Here is an 18154-nt window from a genome sequence, read left to right as displayed (position 1 = left end):
ATATCGACAACAAAAGAAAACAAGACCATATAATTCAATTTTGTCCTGTTATTCTGATGTCAGCAGTGATTGCAACTGAAAATGGAAAAGGCAATTTCATTCTTATCCTAACACAATTCAAAGAGCTATGTTAAGCTAGCACCATCACTTCCGTATCCGACGATGGTGAGTAAGTTGGACCCTATCGACAGGGAAAAAAAAAACAATTACGACTTTGTTATGAGGCAACGTATAAATCTCCATATCTTTATACCTACAAACTTGTCGAACTTAGCTCTCATTAACCTTCTGTTAAGTTTTTGACTAATTCTTGACCCGTCACTGAGTTGGATGGATTCCAGTTTACGTCTGTCAGCGGCAGCTCCAGCTTCTATTAAAATCGCTGAAATATTCTTAGTTCCAGGTTGGTCAACTTCTTTGCCACGGCCATCAGGTTTTGCCTCCGCTTGACGAGCCAATTGATCTTCTGAACCCACTTTTTTGTTAACAGTTTTTCTTTCTTGCAGTTCCTCGTCAGCCAACTGCACACACCCAACGCCTTCTTTACCATTGATCGCTACTTCGTCAGTCATGTCACAGGCTTTCCTTTTTTTGGCTTTCTTCTCCTTAGGTGGGTTAACCTGTGCATCTTCACTAGTTTTGTCTTGGACTTCCGGAGCTTCAACTGCAGTTCCCTTGATCTTCTTGTTCTTTTTTATCAATTCAACTTCAATTTTGTCGCTTGGTTTGTTTTTGCCTTTTTTGTTACGTTTGGTTTCAGTTTTTTCTAAGGAGTTTTCCATCTTGTGAAATGTTTCGGGGACTTCTTCTTCCGTTTGTTTGCTCTTCTTTTTCTTTTTGGTCTCTTGTTCCACGTCTTGCTCTAGGCCATTCTGCTGATTTTCACTAGCAGTAATTTGCATTGCTTGCACAGATTCTACAGAAGAGTCATCCAACTTGGTGTATTTCTCGGGAGCTTCTTGTTCACCTTCCTTGTTTTTCTTTTTCTTCTTTTTTATCGGGGGTTGTACATCCTCTTCGTTTTGCACTTGTTCAACAGAAACCTCCACCGTTTTATTCTTTTTAGATTTTTTCTGAACGGGTTCGATTACTTCAAAATTGCTAGTCTCGATCGCTTCTTCTGGCTTCTTAGATTTTTTCTTTTTCTTCTTTGGTTCTTCTTGCGTGTGGTCTTCCACGCCTTTATGAATCATTTGCTCACATTCAACCGCTTCTTCTTCCTGCTTCTTAGCTTTTTTCTTTTTCTTCTTAGATTCTTCTTGTGTGTGAACTCCTTCGCCATTTACAATGATTTCTACCGTTGAATCGGCAATTTCCTCAACTTTCGACTTTTTCGTTTTGACTGGCTCTGCGTCTAGCACCGGCTCAGGAATCTCTTTCTCAAATTTCTTTTTCTTCTTCTTTTTTATCTCAAAATTGTCCACTATTTCTTCAGTAACTGGCAATGGTTTGGATGGCACACCTGCTGATTCTTCCTCAACCTTCGTTTTAGATCCCTTTTTCTTTTTTTTTGGGCTAATATCTTCAATAGTTTCATTCACGACAGCGTCATCTTTCTGGTTAAATTTTTCAGTTTTCGAAATTTTTTCCTTTGAACGAAACTCCTTGACAACATTAAGATCTTCGTTGATTCGGACACGCTTTTCATCTTTGCCTCCGTCGTCACTGTTGTTTGATCCTTCATGGCCTGAATCTTCCTGTTTGCAGTCGACCGATTTACGCTGCTTTTCTTTTACAGCAGCCATTTTTGATTCGAAATACTCTTGGATACACCCTCTTTGTATCGTTGTGACACCGTGCAAGTGTTCAACGCTACCGTTCACGCTCTCTTTTGTTGGTTCCTCCTTTATCCTGACATCTTTCGTTTCTTGATCGGCTTCGCTGTTCGTTCGTTTACCAAGAATGCACGCCATATCTGCAGCACTATAGCGACTCAAATCTTTTCCTCGCGTAAACTTGTGATAGTGCACACGTGACTTGGAATTCTTGGATCGGCTTTCCAAGCTCTGTGTTGCGGTAATGTCCGTTTCATCTAGAGGGGTATTACTGCCATTTAGGGCTTCAAGAATGTTGTTGAATTCTTCACGATGAGCAATCCATTGGTCGTTCTTTACTTCAAAGCCAACTCCCTCAGAATCATTTTTGTACTTTAGTCTAATTGGTTCCAAATCTCCTTGTTCATCTCGGCCTAAGCCTTTTCCTTTAGCCCAACCCATTTTTTCCAACAACTTCTGTCCAATTTTAGAATCATCTAAAGCATAATAAGAAACATAATCAGTAAAATAACTATCTTTCTCAGCATAAATTATTTCTTAATGAAAGACAGTTAGACAAACTGTTTGTCATTCAAAACTGAGAAACTTAATAAAAATTTACCATTGCACCATAGTTTCCCTCTGGGATTCAAACTCCACTTCTTTTTTCGTTTTGGTTCAGCTAACATTGCCATCACAAATTGATAATCGGAACAGAAAAATTGTCAAATGTCAATAGAAATTACAGTCAAAAGGTTTCCTGAAAATTTTAGAAAATACAAAACGTTAGTTCATGAAAGATAATGAACATTACTGGTAAACAATATTCTTAAACACCTGCAAGAAGCCACCAAGAAAGACAATATGCATAAATTACATCTACTTTCATACATTTATCACCAAATTAAATAAACAAAATTGTAAAAAATGTCTTACACTTTGGTTGTATGAGTGACCTAAAGTTAACGGATGCTTCTGTCCAAGTTAAGAAATCCACGTGTGATCTTAAGTACACGCATGCAGTTTGAGGCGCAGAACACAATCGGCCACAAGATCGAGCAGACGGCCCAAAAGTGAACGTTTTGATTTCCGCAAGGCGGCGTGTTACTACGGCAGCGCTGTTGGCGGGAAATGACGACTTCGGTATCCGAGCTCCGAGGATTCTACAAGCATACAAAAGATATGAAAACATTAAACAATCAGCTCTTTTACACAAAAATATTTACATAATTTTTAGACAAGTCTATTTTTCTAGAACCAATGTTTCGCATAGACCGATAAACAACTGGTAGTTAAAAACGTTGAATTGCTTGTTTCATCGGACAATAGCTGATGACGAATCAGGTCAAAAAAAGGTAATAGCTCAATTGAATTCATAAAAGACAATGCATCGACCGGTCGAATACTAGTGTGCTTCCTGTCGGTCGTAAACGTATCTTTCGGTCCGATTTCCTGTATCATGTGGTCTACATTTATTTTAGAAAAACCTTACATTTCAATCGTTTAGATCACACCGACGTTGTTATAAATACGATGGCGAAAACTCAGGAAAAGACATTGTTCACTTAGCGGTACATCAGAATCGACAAGTCAAATAGTACTTCAAAGAAATGGCGAAAAAAATCATGGTACACAACCAGTTTTTGAGTTTCAAATGCAATACATGCTAAGATTTTCACGAATTTCTCCATAGGTCTTATTCTTGCTGAACTTGATGGCAATGAAAATGTCTGAATGCGGTCCGATAGTGAAGGAGAGAAACTTTTGGTTCGAAAGTAAGTAAGGCGATGATTTTACTGCTTGATACAGCTGATTGTTTCTGTCAAAATATGTGGTGTAATAGATCCAGTCTGCAACTTCTCAACGCCGTGTTTGGACCCTCTAACCTTTTGTGGCTCCAATGTTGAAATTATTTCAAGATGGTTTGGTGGATATAGATGCTATCCCAAGAAAGCCTCCATGGGTCTCTGCAATCAATCAATTGTATGTCTGTCAGGAGTATGTAACATCCTTGCATTTGGTATAGGCCTTTGCTTATAGTAAACAGTTAGAAAAGCAGTTAATATCAAACCTTTCAAACGCTTATCCAGTCAGCCATTCAATAAATTTTTGGTCACGTGTAAAAGAAAGGATTGAAAATATATAGATGAAATATGAACATGAAATTACCAGACTGTAGCCTAGCAATTTGCACAGATGAAGCCCTCTGGTAAGTCCCACCAATTAGCCATTCTAAATATTTCTTCTTTGCCCGGTAACGATATGCCAAAATTAAGGGTAGTCACCACAGTTTGGGTATTGGGAAATTCTTCTAAACAATTCCGAAAACAAAACAATATTGAATATTAAAAGGTTAGTTGTGATAGTTGTTCGTCCGAACCGCCTGCCATCCCTAAAATGATGTTGTGATTCCGAGTTGTTCGACAAAATTCAAGCCTGGGTCAACCTGGCTGATTAGGAATCCGTCTATTCTTTGCGGAGGAGATTCACAGCCAACCCCACATTCGATCGTTACTCCTAACAATCGGAAAATAAATCAACCTATTCCGTATTCACACATCACACTATTTAACACCTGTTTGACTAAGATTTTTAAATGCCCAATGCCATTACGTACCCACTACTGTGTACTGTTTATGGATAAAATGATCGAAGGATCGAGACGCCCGAAAGGTGAACATTGGTATTGTCCATCGTCTGCCACTCTCACCTTTTCGGTAATGAATATGTTACCCCCCCTGCCTCTCAGCCTTATGGAGGCCATCGCGGTCTTTACTTCGTAGTCTCTGCTACTAGTAAACTAAATGGCAAGTTTGACCTGAGGAAGCATCCGTAATTCTGGAATCTTAAAGAAGAATCTACCTTAAACCAGGTAATGATTATAGTCATGTTCCAATAATTCACTAAAAGTCGGAATGAACTTTTTCCTTTTCAAACAACGAAAATCCTTAAGTGACTTTTTCGTAGACATACATTTTCCTCCCGACACCACAAAACGTAAACCTTAATAGCAGATAAAATTTCAAGTGTTCAACTCAAAACTACGAGAGATCAACTTGAAAACTACTCGCTTCAGTCTGGTAGTTTTTTTACCGATCGGGGCTGAGCTCTATAGAGGTTTTTCCATTTGGTTCGTGTAAGTAGAGGGAAAAGTCGGTACGGCTAGTCGACTAGTGCGCACCATGGCGGGGGATAGCCGAAACTTGCTGCAGACTTTGCTTGTTCCAACCAATAGACCCAACTGTGTCTATTGGTTGGATCAAGCAAAGTCTGCAGCAAGTTTCGGCTATCCCCCGCCATGGTGCGCACTAGTCGACTAGCCGCACCGACTTTTCCCTCTACTTACAAGAACCAAATGGAAAAACCTCTATTACCATCTCATAAGGCCAAAAGGCCCTTTTTAAAACTTCAAAATCCCACTAAAGTGACGGTACTGGTTAAGCGTTTTGTGTACTAAGTATGAGAAGGTGTTTACGAAGAAACTGCACCCATTATCTAATTAGTTATCCTACAATTGGCTTGTTGAAATAACAAGCTGAATTTATTTATTTATCTAAAATCCTTCTTTTTTTATGAAAATTTTCTCTTGGCCAGGATAGAAATGGGAAAAACTATTTCCAAGCTTCCCCAAAAGCTTCCCCAAAAGCCCCCCAAAAGCCCCCTGCCTTTCATTTTAAGAAGTTCTTGTTTATACCGAAGCGTCGTTATGTAGCAGACTGTTTTTCTGAAAATTAGAATAGGTTGACTTTTGTTGTTTGTTTGGGATTTTTTTTTAATCAACTAAAGGTGTTGTTAAAGCATTACAGTTTTCAAATCAATTTATATGCTACAGATAAAGAATCTTTGCGGCTTTTTTAATCTCCACGTTTTATTCTCGTAACATGGAATTCGATGATGAACGATTTTTGACTTTAGTGTTCCAGTATCCTTGCATATACGACAATCACGATCCCAATTATAAAAATGCCGACAGCAGAGAAATATGCTGGGCCGATATAGGAAATGAATTGCACTGCAGTGGTAAGTTTAATACCATTCTGCAATATCTGTATGTGTAAATTAAATATTCTGTAAAATAGAACTTTGTTTCTCAGTACGGTTGTTTCACTTGTATTGGTAGATGTTGATTTTCTTAAGAGGAAATGGGATATATCCAAAGAAAAATTTCGGAGAATAAGAAAAAGAATGATACGGTCTGATCAGCCCAGTTTGGCAAATGAATGGCCATTATATCATGTGATGCACAACTACTTTGATCCATTTATTAAAACAAGAAAGTAATGAATGCAGTATTAATAAAATCAAGCAAGTACCTGTATCCTTAATTCAAAATTTTTTTAACATACTAGTCGTCTACGTGCCTCTGACAGAAGAGAGATGGAGATCTGCCACCAAAGTGAACTAGGTGCTTCCCACCATTCTGAAAACTCACTTTTGGTGGAATCAAAATTGTTTGTAGGCTCCCATCCTTATGTTCATCATGAGCTTCCACATTCTGGGTCAGCAGCTTGTGTTGACGGAGGAGGGGAGACATCCTCCTTCATTTCACCCAGCCCAGCGTCTAGCCCTGAACATCATTCAGACGACAATATAGGTAGGGATAATTCCCAATTGTTGGTTAATTGTTTTAAATGATTGCCCTTTTTTAAAGTTGAAGTGTCACTCAGAGCTCCAAAGTCCAAAAAGCTCAAAAGAACATCTTCAGAAGGGAATTCCTCAGCATTACTGTGTGAAGCTATGAAAATTTGGAGTGATTCAATCCAACAAAACCAAAGAAATAATGCTGTTCCCATTTCCCCAATAAATTCCTCCACCGATGAAATAACTCTTTACTGCCTCAGTTATGCAGCTAGGTTGAAAACACTTCCATCAGAGGCTGTGGACGATATACGCTGTCAAATGGAATCTCTTATGAGGGAAGCGCGGCTGAAATTCAAATGAATCAGGATGAACATTGGAATAAATCCATATTTTATAAAATAAAATTATGTTATTTTCCGCGAAGTGCATCCTTAGTGTAAATTCGAAAAACTGATTTGCCATATGCCACATCGAGGGGATGTAGATAATTTCTGGATTCGGTACCCACAGCGCCGCAGGCTACCACGAAGCAATAGATCATGGCCATCAGATATACGAGACTTGTATTACCCAGCGGTTTCTTATCGTTTCTGTCAGGGACTCCTTAGTCTTAAGCCTTACGTTCGGAACCTGGGCTTTTTAAAATTCGCAACATGTATCAGGCAAACATAGAGGCACCGGCAAAACATCTGGTCGATAAGTTACCTTTATGCTATGAGTTATGACAAAAATTTATACCTAGGTGTTGCTTGTTGCTCAGCCCTCCACCCTGTTTCTATGGAATACTAACATAATTGCACCCTATTGTACTACTAAGGTAACACAAACAAGAAACAATCAAAAAGACATCACGTCAGAAATTCAGAAAAAAAAAATTAAACTTGTTTCAGGAAATATGGCAACTTTTTTGTGTTGTCATCGTCATGCGTTTAGTAGTTTCATTTTATTTTCGTAGTTATGTTACTTGTGTAATCTTTCCGCGTTCTGCTGTTATTTTCATTGTAGAATCAGTAGAATGAAAAGACTGTTTACACGTCAGATTAATTTTACGAGACAGCATGGAAATCTAACTTTTGTACCTCACCATGAAGCTGTTATCGAAAGCCAGCTTGAGAAACTGCAAATGCTTGTTGATAGCTCAACAAACATCTTAATATTAACTGGAGCAGGAGTTTCAACAGAGAGTGGAATCCCTGACTATCGCTCAGAATTGGTCGGGCTTTATGCTCGTAGCAATCACCGGCCCATTCAGCATCAAGATTTTATGAGATCTAAACATGTTAGACAAAGATATTGGGCAAGAAATTTTGTTGGTTGGTCAAAATTCTCCACTGTTCAACCCAATGCTTCTCATTTCCTCTTGGCCAGTTGGGAGCGACATGGGAAGATATCCAGCATTGTAACTCAAAATGTTGATAGACTACATCATAAGGCTGGCAGTAAGGCCACTGTGGAGTTACATGGTTGTGCCCATGAAGTCAAATGTATGAAATGCAACTATGAAATGTCAAGGGACAAATTTCAGAGTATACTGACTGAACTAAATCCTTCATTGTCTGTTCCAAATGCAGACATCAGACCAGACGCTGATGTTGAACTATCACAGGTAGAAACAAGAAAAAATATAATTTATGGTTACTCATTTTTTGGTTTTACAAAGGAAATAATAAATACTTTTCGTGTACCAAATTGTCAACAATGCCGGGATGAACTGGAAGGGTTTTATAAACCAAATATAATTTTCTTCGGGGACAACGTTCCAAAATCCAGGGTAGAATTTGTATTTTCGCAATTACAATCTAGCGACTGCCTGATAGTCCTTGGATCTTCTCTGTACGTCTACTCGGGTTACCGATTCATTCTCCGGGCATCAGAGCTAGGAATACCATCAGCAATTGTAAACATTGGACCTACGAGAGGGGATAAGTTGGCTAGCATCAAACTTAGTGCAAAATGTAGTGAAGTTCTTACAAAAATTTGTATCTGACTTTTTCACTTCAATGAATTTTTTCAAAACGACTGATTGAAACAATCCTTATTTATTGAAAACGGCATTCTTAGGCCCTCAAAAAAAAAACTGTAAGAATGGTTGAGGCTCGACAGAGAGTGAATGGGGAAGAAGATACTGAAAGAAAGAAGCATTCAAATTGAATCCTGGAAAACGCGTGATAGACGATGACTAGGAAGGAATAAAAGGGAATACAGAAAAGAATAGATGAAGTAAGAAAATTTTGTGCGAGAGCAATACTTTGATTAGGGAAAGAATGAGGTATAATCTCAACTCACAAAAGAAAGTTTTGAGTCCTCCAGGATACAATAAGGCATATTAATCATGTTTCCTCTGTAATCATCTTAATTCCAATCTTTTTTAATTTCAAATGACCATTCCCACTTGAGGTGTTCGTTTTGGTCGTCGTCGGTGAATAAAGAGGAAACAGTGTAATGACCACGGTATAGTAGACCGGACGGCGCATCTTCCAGTGGCGTCGTATAGGACTGTAAATCCTTCTTGGGGGCATAACTAAAGTTAAAATATTGCTTAGTAAGTTGAAAAAGTTTTAGCCTAATGGGAGACACAAAGTCATACCTTCCAACCATATGGGTCATTTTGTCCACTGTCATAATAAATAATCTTTAGAACGTTCTTTTACAAAATTTATACTCCAGTTACCTTGGATTCCTTTTCTATAAGTCTTTTGGATATATTTCAGTCCAGTAACAATTTCGTGTTGGACGAAAAACTCGATACGAATGCGGTATTGAACACCTTCTTTAATAGTGAACACAGTTTGTTTCAGCTTAGAAAGATCACCAGAAAGATCCAAAGTTTTTTCAGTCTGGCCTTCTGACACCAGAACTAACTTTTTAACCAAGACTTTCTTGGGATTACCAGGTTCTGAATGCAAATGAAAGTCAAATAATAAAGAACTGTAATCACACTAAATTTCACAACATATATATGACAGAAACCTATAACAATGTTTTCAGCGATTGCATTTCCAAGCAATGTTTCTTTGTATTTGCGTAAGCTTTCATCTTCTTGATCTGCTGCCACCAGCTCTCCAATTGATTTTGGTGGTGGAGGAACATAGTTACTTGCTACTTCATCGTGATGTTCTTGTTCATGGACTTGTTCATGGACTTCTTCTGTTGATGACATTCTGAAAATTCAAAAATCCCTTTTAGCTTTTTTCTTTTTTCTTGCAAGACCGATGGGCTTGAAATTTCGTAATAATGCTTATACAACGCAAAATAGTGGGTAACAGCAATATAACTGATAGCCGATGAGGAAACGGAAACCGATAAGAATAAAGGGAAAGGGCACGACACTACCTCCGTACCAATCCAATAAATAATACAGTATGCTTTACTATGTAATATATGCAAATCTAACTATTGAAAGAAAGAACTGTAATATTTTCTATATCTTACCTTAGAAGTGACAGTGGCTGGTTCTTTTAGCACTTAATGGACGGGTCAGCAACACAAAACCACGGACTCTTATGCCTCAACGTGAGTGCCAAATTTCTCCCGCGTACAGCTGTATCACCAAACCCAGCCCTCTGGAAAGTCAAAACCAGAAAAGCAAAAAAAGAGGGCAGCACAATATGTGGCTAACCGGCAAATACATTTTCCTGTAGAATTTTTACGTTGCCAATTGGAAGCTGACAGTAGGCTACTATGCTATTTCTAGCATGGTGTATTAGTATGGTGGGGGAACTTTTGTTGGAATCGGCTATCTCGAATGAAGCCAGTTCCCGGACAAGAGGCGGAGCTTAGTGCAAAGTCGAAATTCCTAACAGCAAATTGCGGGCTGGTCACCAATTGTCGGTGCCTCTATGAACCAAAATACTAACTTCTTTCATAATTTAGAAATTTCGGTTCTCGTTCGTTCGAATACGGCCATTACGTATGAATGCGATGTAACCGTTTCAGTGATGTGTGATTTGAAGTTATCGAAAATGGTGAAACGGTGTTTTATAGAGATTGTTGTACTGGGAGCCAGAAATGGTCGCTAAACAAAACAGGTTGACTTTTGAATGCAGAGTTTGTTTGAACACTTATCGAGTAAGGGGACTGAATTCTTTGCATTGCCCATTTAAGTCTCTTTCAGAGCCACTCTACCTGAAATGATCGCATTTTCAGCCGGAACGTTTTTGGGATTCAGTTGTAAGTTTGCTCCATCATTCGGACACAGTGAATTAAGAAAACATTTTCGACTTTGATCATCATTGGACACCAACGATCGGAAATGTCAAACCAAGACGAAATTCATGTAAAGAAAATGTCATAAATATATCTTTAACTTAATTCTCCCTAAAGCCATACATTTTTAATTTTCTAGATAAACACGAAATAACTTGGGCTCACGGCATCAATCTTCCCCGTGTAAGATCAGACAAATCTTTGGTTGGCCAATCGAGATCTCTTCGGAAAGTATACTTCATTAAATGTATTGTTATTTTTTCAAATTGTGTTTCTTTGTGAGAGGCTGTCTTTTTCTTACGGTCGTTGGATCTACAGACCTGTATTGATACTCCTGTTACCTGCTGAAGAATGCACGCATATTAAGCGATGGTTTTATAACTCCAGAGCGGGTAGAATTACGAATAAATTATTAGTTTAGGTTATTAACTGCTTTTTTCATGAATGGTTGCACGGAAACTTACGGGTCAACGTGAAGTACATAACATTCTTCTATTATGAAAGACAACGATCCTTCCTTTATAACAAGTCCGATAACTCGTTCTGTTGATCTAAAGTGTCTTTGAGTGTCTTCTTGTCGAGCCATAAAGGAGTGGCTGTTATTCCGACCGAATCGGCCACTGACAAAGATCCTCGTCAGAATTTTTTGCGCGATCGTGCAGTCGAAGACAACCTAAAATTCAAATACCAGTGCGTCACAGACACTCTGAAGGCTGGCGCCTTACCTTTTAGTACATTGGTCTTACGGGTTATTGTACCTATCGACCCAACTGGAGTACGACTTTGTCCTCACTGCCGATGGAACCAGGATCCTTTGGTAAATAATTTTAAATGGATCTGTATCTTAACATTACTTTTATTAATTTTTCATTTTTTATCTTAGCGCCTTTTGGACAATTCGTGCATTCGCCCCATCCAACTGCAACGGTTTCCTTCATCTTCTAATGATGTCTCTTTCACGCCCGCTAAGACATGCTTAGAACGCAATGTTGAAATGATGCATGTATCAAAGAAAAAGCTGTGTTCAAAAGTTTCAACTCGGAACTACGCGCTGTAATAAGTAATCTATTAATTTCTTTGTCATTTTTTTTATTTTGGTTATTTCTCATTTTAATATACACAATCTACTTGTCTAATAACAATCAAATGGATTTTGGTTACTGTCCGAATGCATCGACTTGATTTTCAAACCGTTGACGCATTCAGGTTTTAGCTCTAGTTCCCCATTGTCCCCGGCGCGCTGATCTGGTGCCACTGGCTTCGCCGGATAGCCATTCCAACCTCCCCCTCAATTTTTCTAGTAGGCTAATAACTAAAAATTCATTTTTTATTGAAATTTACCATTCATTGGATATTTGGATTGCAGCTATCCAGTTATGATTTAATTTATGGTAAGCATTTCTGCAGCGCCACCAAATTATAAAACTCAACAGGCTATTTACAGTGTTCTATCGAATAAGAAAAAACTTGATTCGTTTTGTAAACAAATACGAATAAGTAGTACAAACGAATACGAATAACGAATAAAAAGGATGTTTTATTCGCAAATACGCATAATATTCGAATAACGAATAAATTTTCAATTAAAATATCCAGAGTCATAGACCCCTGGTTGCTCCACTATGGCTATGTTCCCTCTCAGAAAAGGGGTACCTTCTCGCGGGAACACTATACGAAAAAACGAGGATTTTAGGGCGGAGCGTAAGAGTAATTTTCCGCCTGGTGCGAGCGCCACCTGGCTATAAATGAGCCTGTGCGTGGAGTGAACACCAACACACCCGCAAGAGGCGCCCTCGTCTCGTGGAAAACGTCTAGTGTTTCCCGCAAAAGGGTACCCCTTTTCTGAGAGGGAAAATAGCGATAGTGGAGCAACCAGGGGTCTATGGCTCTGGAATATCGAATAAAAATGGAATTTAGGCCTTTAAAAATCGAAAATATTTGTATTAAACAGCAATAAAAATGAAATTTTTTGCAGAAAAAAAATAAAAATACTTATTCGAAATTGTATTCGAAATGATACAATTTGGAGTTACAACGAATAAAAATAACGAATACGAATAAGTAACATTTTTATTCGACGAATAACGAATAAATATTCGAATTTTTGCGTTATTCTATTCGAAATTTTATTCGAAAGTTTTATTTGACAGAACACTGAATACTAGTATGTCATTCGTTCCATTTCCCACAGTTTAGTACCTTCGCTTTTCTCTAGATTTTAAGCTTGGAATTGGCAACATTGTGGCACTACTGCAGCATATTAACTTCTGCAAGAAGCGACTCGTGGCTCATTTCCCAGTTATTCCAGACTCTCAATCAAATTATATTAATCAAGATCAACGATCTTCCATCTCAAAGAGTACTTTGTTTTTTGTGGGTAAAATCGTTCGTGGGTGAAACGTCAACAAAATGGAAAACGAATCGTTGCAATTGAGCGGTCTTAATCTAAATGTGAATGCCCCCATGTTCGTGCCGAATATCAACGCTGCAGCTTTCGTGCCGTCGTTCCTACGGCCGGAACCGACCGTCTGTGAAGCACAGACATTGAACCAGAAACCAACTATGGATACTACAGGTTATAATGATTACAAGCATTACAGCTAATTTAATTTACTTCTATCTACAAAGAGTGACAAGCCTGTAGGCAGCTTTTTGTTGTGTCAAGGAGTCTATAATGGATTATTATGTACAGTATTAGACTGACACATTGTTGATGTGTATGACTTTTGATTTCACAAATTTTGTATTATTTAATAATTATGATTGAACCATCATTCAGAATCCAGTCCCACCACAGATTCTCCTTTACTAACCTCAGATGCCAGTCCCAACAATCCTCCTGTGGATAGCTGGGAAGAAGAAGCAGATAAAGAACATGCAGAAGGTATGCAATAGTCATTGCTTCTATTATTTCCAGCTTGGGCAAAATAACACAAAAACTCTGTTTTTTAACTTGGTGAAAGGTTAACTTTTAATTTGTTGTACATAGATCTGAAAGTTAACAAAGTGTTAGGACATGATATAAATGGAGATGGTGGTGAAGGGACTGTGCATGACAATGATGAGGAAAAAGATATTGAAGGTAAAATTTCTGTGGTACTGTGTATAATAAATATTACAGAAGCCATATGATAATTGTGTCATGTTATAGCAGATCCTGAAGGTGAAAGTGATGGTGATGGAGCTGCTGATGTTGAGGCTGCACCTAAAATCAAGAAAAAGGTTGTTAAAGGACCAGCTGAAAGTAAAAGTAAAAAGGAGCACATTAATGTAGTGTTCATTGGGCATGTTGGTACGTAGAAGTTATATACATCAGATATCATGCTTTTGCTGACTGTAAACATGTTCCAGATGCTGGAAAATCAACTATTGGTGGTCAAATTATGTTTCTGACTGGAATGGTTGACAAGCGTACCCTAGAGAAATACGAAAAAGAAGCTAGAGAGAAGAACCGTGAATCGTGGTATCTTTCTTGGGCGCTAGATACCAATCTTGAAGGTAGAATTTAGAAAAATCAAGTATCGTCGCTTTCCCACTAATGATCCTTTTCTTTTCTAGAAAGAGAAAAGGGCAAGACCGTAGAGGTGGGGCATGCCTCATTTGAAACAGAACGGAAACATTTCACCATTTTAGACGCACCTGGTCACAAGAGTTTTGTACCCAACATGATTAGCGGTGCCTCTCAAGCCGATTTGGCCGTTCTGGTAATGCATTGATCCCACCCATTTTAACCGGCGTAATGCAAACCCTTTGTCATTGTAGGTCATCTCTGCTCGTAAAGGAGAATTTGAAACGGGTTTCGAAAAAGGTGGTCAGACAAGAGAACACGCCATGTTAGCGAAAACTGCGGGCGTCAAACATCTTGTAGTACTTATTAACAAAATGGACGATCCAACTGTTAACTGGGATGAAGAGCGGTAAGAAAATTTGCTGCTATTACCGATATAGTAGAAACATCGTCTTCATGCTACTTTATTTTGCAGATACAATGAGTGTAAAGAGAAGTTACTTCCTTATTTGAAAAAATTGGGTTTCAACCCTCAAAAAGACCTCACTTTCATGCCGTGCTCTGGTCTTACTGGTGCTGGTCTTAAAGAGCCTGTCGATTCAAAAGCATGTCCCTGGTATAGGTAAGTGAAATGGTGTTTACCTTCTCCCCTTTTACGGAAGTAGATACTAACATAATCAATTTCTTTAGCGGCCTACCGTTCATTCCATTGCTCGATGATATGCCTCCTTTAGTGAGATTTGTTGATCGCCCCTTTATTATGCCCATCGTTGACAAATACAAGGATATGGGTACAGTCGTCTTGGGCAAAGTGGAAGCTGGAGAAGCAAAGAAGGGCCAAACTTTGTTAGTTCTTCCTAATAAGGTACCATCTTTGCCTCAACAAAAATGTTTAACGATTTATAACAATATCTATGTGAAGACTCCGGTGGTTGTGGACCAACTATGGTCCGACGAGGACGAAGTTACTGTTGTAGGTCCAGGGGAAAACGTCAAGATAAAACTAAAGGGAGTTGAGGAAGAAGACATTTCTTCCGGGTTCGTACTCTGTGATCCAAATAACTCCTGCAAAACAGGGCGTATTTTTGACGCCCAGGTATGTTGACCTATTTCCTATATTAGTTCGCTATTTGCTCTAAGTATTCCGACAATTTTAGGTCGTCATTTTGGAGCACAAAAGCATCATTTGTGCAGGTTACTCTGCTGTTTGTCACATTCATACGGTAGCTGAAGAAGTTTCGGTGAAGGCCCTTATTTGCCTAGTTGACAAAAAAACAAATGAAAAATCCAAAATACGGCCGCGTTTTGTCAAACAAGATCAAATTGCTATCATGCGCCTGGAAGCGGCAGGTGTTATTTGTATGGAACCTTTCAAGGATTTCCCGCAGATGGGCCGATTTACCCTGAGAGACGAAGGTATGCACGCAATTTGGCAATCAATATTTTTCGTACTAAGTGTGCAATGTTTTTACAGGACGAACGATTGCGATTGGAAAAGTGCTCAAAGTCATAGAATAAGGTCACCGCGCTAAAGTCGATTAAATGCAAAATCAGTCTCCGCCAGCTGACAAAAGAAACAGAAATTCCGCCTACTAAGGGAAATCATATGGCCGCGCCGTGTCCAAGTTTTATCAATACCTCCCTCTTATTATTATTATTTTTTTCTATTGTCTTGAGGATTATTCATTTTTACCTTCTATTATACGAAAGTTCTATGTCTGACGCGAGCATTTCCTTGGAGACCATACCGATCGTGATCTTACACCCATATGGATTCAAATCGCGCGTGTTTAGTTCATTTCTTTTTCTTTGGTTTTGTTCAACTATGTTCTTGCCCCCTTTCGCCAATTCTCTTTCAAGAAATTCATAAGCTATTTTCTTCTCTTTTTATTTTTACTGATTCTACGTTTCACGTGGCAACAGAAGACCATTCAATTGTTACAATTGGAGATTGCCTGAAATTTCAAGGCATGAATCTATTCAAGCAGTTTCGCCAGGTCGGTCTGTTTGACAGGTGTCTGTATTTTCTCTCCCTTTTTTTGGTTTATTGAATTTTGAATAATCCGGTATGTACATTGTAAATCTGTTGACATCTCCTAATTGCATTGTACTAAAATTAAGAGCAGTTTTTTTTTCTGTCATCGTTTACGGTTCGATAGCAGTTATCATGTTGGATTGCTCGAGGTAGAAACCACACGGGAAGGAACATTTTTTCTTTCTTTTTTTCTATGCCGAAATTTAAAATTCGCTAAGTGCCTCTTGTGCTTGTATGGCCTTTTTTTTATTATTATTATTCTCTCTACTTCTCTTTCTCTCACTTTATGACGCGGTCCATTTGATCTGCGTACTATTGAGACATAGACTTGCACCCTCTTTTGCTTCCCAACTTCAACCGAAAATCTTCATGTTATGCGTGTGTAAGACTATCGACCGAAACATGTCTGGTGTCGACATATAAAGGGACTTGTATCAACCGAATCAGTTGTTGGAAATTTATTCTTTTATTGCATATGGTTTAAGAGTGAAACCAAAACTATTTTGGCTTAATAGCCGCTTCCATCTGGTACGGCAAGTTGCAGCTGATCCTGTTCATGTCATACAAATACAAATCCTGGAATTGATTACGCTATCGAGATCCTTTTTTTTATGGCGGCCGTACCGTCCAAGTTTTTTTAAGTCGGTAGCAGGGTGAGTAATCACCAGATTGGCCTTCATCCAAACCTACTTAGAATGAAAGAAGGCGCCCTTTCGTCTTCAGTTCCAATGAATCCCAATCAGCTAAGATTCTCTTTGCTTCATGTGAAACTGAGTGGGGGGAAATGTATTACTCGCATGAGGTGCTTGACCGTTACACATATGCTATAGTTACCGAAAAAAGGATGACATCATGCCCCCATGACGTTGTAGCAACAAGGAGAAAACTATCACCGACCATTACGAGTCATCGTTGGGAGGTTTCAGTCAACATGTTTGCTTTCTAATGTAGCCAAAGTTTCTCCCCCGATCCACTGACGGGAGTGGTTCTTCAGTCAAATGAAATGGATGGGTAGCTACATTTTGCGGGCGATTTTCACCGATTAGTCACTACGGACAAACAATACCAAAAGAAGAGCAAGACTACAAGAGAGCCACGTGCCAAGTTCGAAGCAAATGGAAAGCGCCTGTTTAGCACTACCTAGCTACGTAGAGGACGAACAGCAACCCTCAAAATAGAATGCACCTACCTAGTTTTTTCTCGTTCCACGCGAGTTAATTAAAATTTCGCACGTGGGTAAAAGTTTGTCGAACGTGATCCCATTATTGTCAAGATTTATTTAATTCATTTAAGCTCCGGCGGTTACGTAAGTGTCACACATCCAAATTGATTATTCATGCTTTGCTGTATTGACAATTGAGCACGTAGATGTCATTCTGGTTCTTTGCCCTTTCACTTTCCTCAATTCTCGACCAAATGACTGGCGACGATGGGAAATACCCACATGCATCTGAAAGTTTAACTCAGACGTGAATAGTAAAAAAGAGTATATGTGTAACCAGAAGATTGAAAAGGGACTTGAGAGCAACCTTGGCCTTAAAAGAGAAAATGGAAAACCCCAGTTGTAGAGAAACAAACGACATAAGAAAAGCTACCCAACGGTCCGTACAAAAAGTTATCCAGTGTTTTGCTCAACCAACTAGAAGCAAACGTCATGAACAAGAAACAAAAGTGTATAATTTTAATTTCTTTTTCGGGTTTTCCTAGCTACGTCATCTTTTCACTTTCCCTCGCGTTCTTTTCCATTATAATGAGTTGAGTGACCTGTCCATATTAATTGCCTTGAAATGAGATAGCAACATTGTTTATTTACTTATTTTTATTGTTTAAGAAATGGGGTTTTCATGTGAACTCTTCCAAGGTTAATTCCTTTACCTGCAGTAAACTTTCTTCTTATCTAGTATCTCGAATTGAAGTACAGATAAGGTTAAACCGTTTACCCTATTGGTAATTTTATATATTTTATTCGTGAAAATCCCGGTTGCTCATTTTATGGCATGATGTAATTTCCGGAAATCCACATTGTTGTGTAGGTTGTGCTCTACATTCTCTCGTCCTGGTCCAAATCCA

The 18154-nt window shown here is 38.7% G+C and overlaps 6 protein-coding genes and 1 long non-coding RNA gene across 13 annotated transcripts; 4 read left to right on the top strand and 3 right to left on the bottom strand.

The window, feature by feature from the left end:
* Window positions 1-28: 28 nt before the first annotated feature.
* Window positions 29-2851, bottom strand: LOC116931860 (G patch domain-containing protein 4). Its single transcript, XM_032939511.2, has 4 exons — window positions 2691-2851; window positions 2377-2514; window positions 254-2251; window positions 29-181 (listed from the first exon to the last, which is right to left on the bottom strand). Exons 2-4 carry the CDS (start codon window positions 2447-2449, stop codon window positions 126-128), a joined length of 2127 nt encoding a protein of 708 aa, XP_032795402.2. The 5' UTR covers window positions 2450-2514; window positions 2691-2851; the 3' UTR covers window positions 29-125.
* Window positions 2852-3226: 375 nt separating this feature from the next.
* On the top strand, window positions 3227-3912 carry LOC116931870. The gene is made up of 3 exons (XM_032939524.2): window positions 3227-3382; window positions 3448-3529; window positions 3598-3912. The coding sequence occupies exons 1-3, from the start codon at window positions 3365-3367 to the stop codon at window positions 3792-3794; spliced, it is 297 nt and encodes a 98-aa protein (XP_032795415.2). The 5' UTR covers window positions 3227-3364; the 3' UTR covers window positions 3795-3912.
* Window positions 3913-5174: 1262 nt separating this feature from the next.
* LOC116931868 lies at window positions 5175-6758 on the top strand. 2 transcript variants are annotated; one of them, XM_032939522.2, is made up of 5 exons: window positions 5175-5540; window positions 5670-5802; window positions 5875-6031; window positions 6104-6348; window positions 6406-6758. In XM_032939522.2, exons 2-5 carry the CDS (start codon window positions 5757-5759, stop codon window positions 6693-6695), a joined length of 738 nt encoding a protein of 245 aa, XP_032795413.1. In that variant the 5' UTR covers window positions 5175-5540; window positions 5670-5756; the 3' UTR covers window positions 6696-6758. The 2 variants fall into 2 exon arrangements, with proteins under 2 accessions (XP_032795413.1, XP_032795412.1); XM_032939521.2 differs by having other exon boundaries at window positions 5177-5774.
* Window positions 6759-6887: 129 nt separating this feature from the next.
* On the top strand, window positions 6888-8354 carry LOC116931867 (NAD-dependent protein deacylase Sirt4). The gene is made up of 2 exons (XM_032939520.2): window positions 6888-7941; window positions 7996-8354. The coding sequence occupies exons 1-2, from the start codon at window positions 7351-7353 to the stop codon at window positions 8320-8322; spliced, it is 918 nt and encodes a 305-aa protein (XP_032795411.2). The 5' UTR covers window positions 6888-7350; the 3' UTR covers window positions 8323-8354.
* Window positions 7943-9929, bottom strand: LOC116931869 (rho GDP-dissociation inhibitor 1). 3 transcript variants are annotated; one of them, XR_006651955.1, is made up of 6 exons: window positions 9768-9929; window positions 9306-9496; window positions 9007-9231; window positions 8923-8950; window positions 8622-8856; window positions 7943-8245 (listed from the first exon to the last, which is right to left on the bottom strand). XR_006651955.1 is itself a non-coding variant. In XM_045179873.1 (5 exons), the coding sequence occupies exons 2-5, from the start codon at window positions 9493-9495 to the stop codon at window positions 8688-8690; spliced, it is 612 nt and encodes a 203-aa protein (XP_045035808.1). In that variant the 5' UTR covers window position 9496; window positions 9768-9929; the 3' UTR covers window positions 8356-8687. The 3 variants fall into 3 exon arrangements, 1 of the variants encoding a protein (XP_045035808.1); XR_006651954.1 differs by lacking the exon at window positions 7943-8245 and adding an exon at window positions 8356-8514; XM_045179873.1 differs by lacking the exon at window positions 7943-8245 and having other exon boundaries at window positions 8356-8856.
* Window positions 9930-12787: 2858 nt separating this feature from the next.
* LOC116931862 (eukaryotic peptide chain release factor GTP-binding subunit ERF3A) lies at window positions 12788-16527 on the top strand. 4 transcript variants are annotated; one of them, XM_032939514.2, is made up of 12 exons: window positions 12788-13116; window positions 13321-13425; window positions 13531-13623; window positions 13696-13833; window positions 13893-14039; window positions 14100-14245; window positions 14304-14458; window positions 14525-14671; window positions 14740-14914; window positions 14972-15145; window positions 15207-15465; window positions 15524-16527. In XM_032939514.2, exons 1-12 carry the CDS (start codon window positions 12951-12953, stop codon window positions 15565-15567), a joined length of 1749 nt encoding a protein of 582 aa, XP_032795405.1. In that variant the 5' UTR covers window positions 12788-12950; the 3' UTR covers window positions 15568-16527. The 4 variants fall into 4 exon arrangements, with proteins under 4 accessions (XP_032795405.1, XP_032795404.1, XP_032795407.1 ...); XM_032939513.2 differs by having other exon boundaries at window positions 13693-13833; XM_032939516.2 differs by lacking the exon at window positions 13531-13623.
* On the bottom strand, window positions 16523-17203 carry LOC116931873. The gene is made up of 2 exons (XR_004399194.2): window positions 16919-17203; window positions 16523-16854 (listed from the first exon to the last, which is right to left on the bottom strand). It is a non-coding gene; the product is annotated as an uncharacterized LOC116931873 (long non-coding RNA).
* Window positions 17204-18154: the final 951 nt, after the last annotated feature.

This window comes from Daphnia magna, linkage group LG10 (assembly GCF_020631705.1).
Source record: "Daphnia magna isolate NIES linkage group LG10, ASM2063170v1.1, whole genome shotgun sequence".
Taxonomy (NCBI): Eukaryota; Metazoa; Arthropoda; class Branchiopoda; order Diplostraca; family Daphniidae; genus Daphnia; species Daphnia magna.
This window is presented reverse-complemented; position numbering and strand designations above follow the sequence as displayed.